This window comes from Gadus morhua, chromosome 18, assembly GCF_902167405.1.
Source record: "Gadus morhua chromosome 18, gadMor3.0, whole genome shotgun sequence".
Taxonomy (NCBI): Eukaryota; Metazoa; Chordata; class Actinopteri; order Gadiformes; family Gadidae; genus Gadus; species Gadus morhua.
The window spans coordinates 20,567,833-20,575,951 of record NC_044065.1 but is presented as its reverse complement, the minus strand read 5'-3'; the positions used below and the strand labels follow the sequence as shown (position 1 = coordinate 20,575,951).

At 41.5% G+C, this 8,119-nt stretch overlaps 1 protein-coding gene across 5 annotated transcripts in view; it reads right to left on the bottom strand.

Annotated features, from left to right (window-relative positions):
• Positions 1–3,535: 3,535 nt before the first annotated feature.
• The window catches only part of LOC115530771 (myosin phosphatase Rho interacting protein), a 52,326-nt gene continuing 47,742 nt past the window's right edge, over positions 3,536–8,119 (bottom strand). For 4 of the 5 annotated variants that reach the window (XM_030339501.1, XM_030339504.1, XM_030339502.1 and 1 more), the window contains 3 exons: positions 7,708–7,870; positions 7,285–7,370; positions 3,536–5,026 (listed from right to left, as the gene is read on the bottom strand). In XM_030339501.1, the coding sequence (XP_030195361.1) occupies positions 4,955–5,026; positions 7,285–7,370; positions 7,708–7,870 (321 nt within the window). In that variant the 3' untranslated portion in view covers positions 3,536–4,954. Of the gene's footprint in view, positions 5,027–6,651; positions 6,715–7,284; positions 7,371–7,707; positions 7,871–8,119 lie in introns of all 5 variants that reach the window. The other variant, XM_030339503.1, reaches the window with a different exon arrangement.

Below are 8,119 nucleotides of genomic sequence, written 5' to 3'. Positions count from 1 at the left end.
TAAACCATTATAGAAAATATTTGATGGAATCTTTTTGTTCTAATTTGTAGTTTATTTTATTATTAACAATAATCATAAACAAAAATAAAATCCTTTCTAAAATTCCCAAATAATATTATCGGAGCAATTGTTTTCGAAAATGACAAAAAAAATCATGTTACAATAACTTTATTTTTGTATAAACGTAAAAATATACTCCCCTATCGACAACACAATTTATAAATCGGATATTGAGTTTCTAGATGTACAATATGTGGCCGGCGCATCCACAGGTCAGATAGACAGACAGAGCTCTGAACACACAGGTCAAAGGTCAGCCCACCGGCGGTATCCGTCCCCCTCCAACACACTGGGTGGACGGAGGTGAAAGGTGAAGTCGTCCCCAGACTCAGCACCTTCCCCTGGCCTTGTCCAGACTTCAGGCCCCAGACCTGCTTGTGAAAAGGTCAGAACCTTTACCTTGGATCTCCACGCCTGCCAGGGGGACAACGACCCCCCCCCCCCCCCCCAGGTAGGAGGCCCCCTGCTGGGCCCTCCACCGCTTCCAGGCCCCCCTGACATCCAAAGGTCAGCTGCCACAGCCAGAGCAGCAGCAGCGAGAGTCATCTGGTGAGGGTGAGGGTGGGGGTGAGGGTGCTGGCTCCCTCGGCCATTTGAGGACATGCAGGCCTAACAGCCGGTGTTCCAGTGCATTGTGCACTTTGAATGCATGTAGGCCCTAATCCTACGTTTCTATGTATTTTTGTTCATTCTACGTACATCATGGCTGTCGTTGAGAACTTTAGTAGTTTGTTCCAATTGAGGTCAGAGAGGCGTTGAAGTTTATGATTAGTTTTATTTAATGATGCCAAATTATAAAAAATAATGCCTCAGTGCACAAGGAAATTAATCTACGGAGCATGAAAACACACAAGACTGATTAATATTGTTAACAGATTAGGATCAATTTGCACGGAAGACAGATTTCTGAGATACTTTCAACCGGACTCGGCAAGAGCAAGAGCAAGAGGATGCAGCATCCCTCGGATTGGCTCCAGTCTTTTGAACATTTTAAGGCCGTGGCCATGTTTGGAAATAAATTGCCGTCCAGCCTAGGGCGGATATTCAATGCTAAACACAACATGAATATCAGGATGGTCTCCGCATAGACGCCAAACAATATGGACACAGCATCTGTGAATTTCTTGGATAGGGCATTATGGACGTAGCCATGCAGAAACAATCCATATTTGGCACATTGGGGATACCTTGCAGCAGTCTACGGCCAACACCACTTAAAGGTGCAGTGTGTAGGATCTAGCGCCATCTAGCGGTGAGGTTACAGATTGCAACCAACTGGATACCCCCCTACCTAACCTGATCCCTCCCTTTCCATCGACGCAAGAGAGCTGCGGTGTCCTCTACTGGCCTTTAGGGGGCAGTAGCTACTTCCAAATTGATGACATCGTCAGACAGCGTCGAGTAGGCAAGTCTCATGGGATGAGGTTCCTTAATAGATTTATACATAGTTAGTTATTTAGACTGTAAATCTATAGGTCAAATCTGACAAGTAAGACAGCAATCCTAAGATAAGACAATTAGATGTGGTCCTCTCTAGAGTTGTTGGTTCTGGGCCGCCGTTGAAACATGCAGGGCCCCACACACAGGAAGTCATGCTGCAGCTCGGCCTCAACAGCCTAGTTAGCTCCGCCCTCAGCTAAAGACACTGGTTATTTATAATAAACCATTACTTTTATGCAATTCAATGACTTAGAGTCACCCACATCCAAACAGGGATACTTTTTTTCATCAATTCAATGTTGATGTTTTTAGTCATCCAGCAAAGTTTGATAAACACAAAAGGTTTTTGTAAATGTGGAACTGCTGTTTAAAGAGATTATCCAGGATAGATCAGGAGCACTCTTTCCAGCTTTGTTGTTTAATTGCTGATCTGTGTCGGGCTAACTTTGACAACCCAGTAGATATGAGGCGTGGTAAAGGAAGAAGTCATGCTTAATCATTAAGGATGTTCCCTTTGCTTAAAATCATCAAATCACACACGCATTGCTCTTAGAGCTTGCCTTATCTTAATGTCGCCCTATCTTAACGATTTAAACCTAATCCAGTGTTCAGTGATGAGGATTGAGGTCCTTTGAGACTGAGATGCCCCGCCAGGGCGAGACATATTATACAAACTGAGATGGTTCTCAAGCATCAGTCATTAAACACCAACACTCTAAATGTTTTTTAAAGGCTAACACACAAACACACACACACACACACACACACACACACACACACACACACACACACACACACACACACACACACACACACACACACACACACACACACATTGCATCTCCACAACATTAAAGGGCTACACCCAGAATTCTGTAACATGGGGATTTTCTGTCTGATTCGGGAGGTGATGTGAACCTCCTATTAACAGGAAGAGGTGAGGTGTTTGAGGTGAACATTCACTTAACTGGAAGAGAAAAAAGGGGAGCAGAAGAGAGCGAGATTTTAAAAAATAAAATAAACAGCCAAAAAACCCTCTCTGCGTTTGTATTGCACCGAGGCCCCTGTGGGTAGAGCTATGATGAAGATGTGTGCATGTGATTGACAGGCAGGATGGAGGCCCCCCCACATAGTTTTCTTCAGGCAGGGTCTGCTCAGGTGCTCACAGTGTGTATGCAACACAGATCTGGAACAAACTTCCAGAACATCGGAGGTCTGATTCACACTTTATTCTATTATAATCAGGGACAATTTTTTTAACTTCGATCAAAAATGTATGTCTGCACTACATTTGTTCTCATAACATCTTAATCTTTATCTCTTGTATTTTACATTTGGCCTTTTCATTATCTTTAATGATCATCCTTTGCATGTTATTTCTTCCTTACTGAAGCAAGATGACTGGCCTTGTGTTTGTAAGATACTATATAAATAAACTTGCCTCTGCCCTTTTCTGTGTTTTAGTGACGTCACAAGTAGGAGTGTCAACCTAGATGTATGCTGGATAGATCAGCAACATTTTTCTTGTAATGGCTAATCACACTCACATAGTTGTATAATAGGGGCCCTTTAAAAAACACACCTTCCTAAACCTGCCCTCTCAACTAATTGAAATATCGCTCTGCCCTTCGCACAGAGCAGGGCACTGAAGTTGCAGATGGGAGCATGAGCAGTGACGAGTATGCACAGAATCTAAACTTGTGTATTTGTTTGTTTGTGGGCTCATATGCACTCACCTTGGTTTGGAAACATAGCGCTATTTGAGCTGATCAACCCTCATGTGGAAGATGATGGATGTCAACAGCTCACCGAAGGCCCAGTATCACAATGCGTCGACACTGTCAGAGGGGGAGTTGATCTAAAATCATGGCTGATTTATTAAAGACAAAGACAATGCCAACAATAACCTGGGCTCTTAAAACCCATCGCTTTAACAGACGTCTGTTTAAAGAGATACTCTTGTCCTTAATGGTTTTACGGATGTGATCTTTTACACAAAGAGTTGGAAATAATTTCTGTTGGTGACATAACAAACTAATATTTCAAAAGACTTTATTTGCGTTACATTCAAACAAAAATAAAAAATATTTATATCAATTTCATATATTCTGTATAGAGCTTGTAGGCTAAGCAAAGTACAAGTTTTAAACAAAAACGGAAAAAAGTTTTTTGTGTGTTGCATACATCTTATATACAAAGCTTGATTTGAATACTATACAGTGGGAATTAATTATTACTTAATTATTTAATGTCAGTTAAATAGCTGCACAGGTTTCAAGAACATGTCGCTCAGTTGAGGCACAAACAATATTGAAATGTATTTTAAAATGAAGAACATTGAGTCCAAGCCCATGGCTGAAGGACGGCAAAGAAGGAAAACCAGTTTGATCTGGACATGAAGCTGGTAGGACCGGCCAAGCTAAGCTTATTAACATCCCAGTTTAAGATCAGCCTTGAAAAGGCCTGGTTTAAGGTAAAGCTGCTCGTGATATAGGGAGATATCTGTAGATGTAGCCAGCATGCTAGCGCCCTATGCAGTGCTAAATGTCATGGTTAAACACTCTCTGGAGGTTCCTCAAAGCAAACCAAACTACAAAAAACAAACTACAAACTACTAAACTCATCCCTGGCCGACGATAAGTGGGGAGGAGCAAACGTAAGTCAGCATGATTTGCTGATCAAAAGGTTTGGTTGCACTGTAGAAGTTAGCATGAAGTCACGAAACAGTCAAAAATTCTAAAAACAAACAGCTTCCTCAGCAGGCCAGAGGTAAGTGCAGTCTTCCAATTTGCTGTAGCAAGGCCAACTTCAGAAAACCAATTAGAAACGGTGCATTCATACAGATACCACATTCAATTAACCATAGACGGCCAACCACAAACAGCCTATCCAAACACAGCCAATCAAATAATGTTAAAGCCCAGCCCAACACGCACCTCCCCAGGGAGCCACTAGATGGCGCCACAGTGAAACTCAGAATAAACTACAGCAGACAACTCCTGAATCCACAGCCAGCCCAGCTGCTCCTCGTTGCGTACAACACAACCGGCACATTAAAAACACTTCAGAACTACAAACCACTGGAACCCAACACAAGGTATTACAGCAGGTACTGGTTATGTTCCTACAGAGAAAATATATATATTATTCATAGTGTATATTGCTATACGTTTTGGCTTTTGTCACATCTGTGTACTAATAATAAAATGCCCCGTGGCATGCCAGAGGGGAGACTATAATGGGAGAACATTTCAGAATATAGATTACATCCAAGAAAAAGAAAAAAAAACAACACAGGTTTATGTAGAGATTTAAATCGAAATCGAAGGCTTTAGGTCCTTTTCAGCAAATAAAACAAAAACGGGAGAGTCAGGAAGAGACCAACTACTTCCTGTGTGTTTTGTCTCCCCTTGCTGGTTGGGAGGCCAAACAGCAGCCTTCAAGCTGTGAGTATTCAGATCTTCTTGGAGTCTTTTGCCTCGAACAGCTTCATCCTCTCCTGGACGGTCAGTCCTTCTTTGAGGCTCTGGAGGAGAGTGAGAGTAGAGGGCAGAGGAGGAATCAACCCAAACCTGCTGCTTCATGAGGAGTTCTAAAGTGAACATGGATTGAGTTAGCTTTCAAACACAGCTCTTTTAGATTATTATATTAATAATGTACATTTTAAAGATCTTAAACCAAATGTGTCATAACTCTAAGAATGTACCTGAAAACAAGACGTATAGCTTAACAATACCAGTCCTTAAGAAAAGTACTGACCTTTTTTTTTAAATTCAGAGATTTTTGGTCATAAGCAAACCAAAAATAAACCAACTTCAACCTCAAAAATACTGGTTGCCTCAGTGCCCTACCGTAAGGGAGATATACATGCATTTTAACCTGTCATCCCCATGGTTACAACCTTTTGTACAACTTCTTTAGTACAGTCGTGGTGTATGAGGGTTATAACGAGCAATGTTGTATATGAAATGCGCTACACACCGTGGCGTTAAAATAAAGAAGTTGAACACTTATTCAGAGGAGGGTTCAACACGTCCACACACACCGCCCAGACAGAGCTCCACACGTCCACACACACACCGCCCAGACAGAGATCCACACACACACCGCCCAGACAGAGCTCCACACGTCCACACACACACACCGCCCAGAGATCCACACGTCCACACACACACACCGCCCAGATAGAGCTCCACACACACCGCCCAGACAGCTCCACAGGTAAACCACGTGAGGTATTAGCACTTGGGTTTTAAACATATTACCACATTTAAAAACAAAGAAAAGGGTTTTGGTTTCACATGTCCTTTAAAATGTTACACAATTTAGAATATTAGTGTACGTGTCTGAACATCCTGTATATTTTTACTACACTTTTCCCTTTTTACTCTTAATGTTTTTACACAACTTACACATTACATTTCCTCTCTCTAAATAATCAATAATATATTCTCAAGAACCACCCAAAAACTAAAAAGTAAAAAGGATAAAACCAAATAAATAACATACATTTCTGTGTGTCACTTCAAACAGCAGCACATAAACGTAGCTCACTAAACATCAGTGCTCCAGGTTTTAACAGTAGCCATAGGGTGGTTTTGATGTAATTATGATTTATCACACAATAATAGTTATTTCACCGCTATAAAATCTATCCAAAACCGCTGGTAAATATCTGCCAAATTGTTTTTAATTTTTAATTTTGTATATGGAAATCTAAACGCATCCTGATTACTATCCTGATGGTGTCGGGAAACTAATTAAAATAAGGCAGCCTAGACTGGGACTACTGCTTATTCTAATGGTCACAACCCTATCGAACACATACTTAAAGGGAATTTTGGCATCATTGATCTATCATCGTACAGCGAGCAAATTATCGTACAATACAATAATTATGGTACGTATGGCAACGCTGGGACCACTGGTTTAGAGACATTCTGCACAGCTTTTGAAGAGCTGGAAATGAGAGAGGGCATGCAGGGGGAGCTGGGGGGCAGCATGCTCACGCTTCTCACTACTAATTCATGCTACGTCATGTTAGTTCATGCTACATCGTGCTCATTTATACTAGTTAATGCTACATCATGATAGTTCATGCAAGTTCAATGCTACTTCATGCTAGCTAACGCTACACCTTGCTATACCTACAGCATCTCTTAGCAGGGCGGGGGAGGGGGGTCAGCTATCCCAAGAGACCTGTTCAGTGATAGACTGGCAGACAGCACACATAGCAGGTCATGAGAACGGGAATATTCACAGCGCGCCGGACAGAATGTGCTCACCATCACATGGATAGGGTGCACTATCGCATAGATCCTCCGTGAAAAACTATAGCAACAAGCCCCACCCAACGATGTCTGAGCTTTTATCGACATTAACAATGACTGCAAGTTGGACATAAAGTGAATAAGGTTAAGAAACCTCGATCAGATTTAACTTTGAGACATCGTGCCCCAAGGCAAACACTCATCAAATGATGAGGTTAGCGGTGGTTGCCAAGCAACCACTATCATGTCAACCATGGGCAACATGATCCTCTGAAATATCATCTCCCCCTCATCCAAATAGCTGAGACATTTCAATAGAAATGGTACTTAAAATAGTGCTATAAAAAAAACAAAAAACAATGTTTCCATATTGATCTATATAATGTACTGATATTTTATCCCAATATTATTACAAAATTTAAATAGAGAAAATGATTGTGTGTTTTCTCGAGTTGTTTGGGGGTAATATAAAAAGGTTTATGTTCTGATATTGTTTGTATTCATCCACTCCTACCTTGGAGCGCACGCCCCTCAGCTGTTTAGTGAGCGGCATTCGTTCCTTCTTCAGGAAGTCTGGAGTGCTCTTTGACTTCATGATGTCTACGAGAACAAACCAAGCCATCATTAAACCTGCGTGCTGTATACTAGTTAACAGAACCCTCATTACTGCAAAATAACGTGAGTATAAATCATGTGAAAGTCATGAAAATCAACCGTGAAACCAATTTAAGTAAATGTCATTCATATAAAATCAAGTTAAAGTAGAGTAATGAACATAAATGCAAAAATAATGTACACATAATGTTGAGTAAGAAATGGAAATCCCTTTCACTGGGAAGACTGGAACCTGTACACATTTTCACTCAACCCAGTACCAGTTAATGGCTGACCAGGGTTCTTATTTATTTAGTAGTTAGCATTAGCATTGAGCTCTCACCGTATCCAGGGGCAACCGTCCCGTCCACCTTCCTCTCGCCCAGCGCTTCCGTGGCAACCAGGAGCTTCTCCTTCAGTTTGCCGATGTCACAGTCTGCCTTGGCCTTGACGATGCTCAGCTCTGTGTAGATGTCTTTGTACTTATCACTGGAATACTTCTTATCCTGAGAGAGAGAGAGAGAGAGAGAGAGAGAGAGAGAGAGAGAGAGAGAGAGAGAGAGAGAGAGAGAGAGAGAGAGAGAGAGAGAGAGAGAGAGAGAGAGAGAGAGAGAGAGAGAGAGAGAGAGAGAGAGAGAGAGAGAGAGAGAGATTAGACTGCAGTAGATAACAAGATGATTTAGCCACAACAAAATAAATGGATAAAAGGAGAACTCTAATATCTTATTGAGTCGTGGGTGAGTCAAAATATTCAA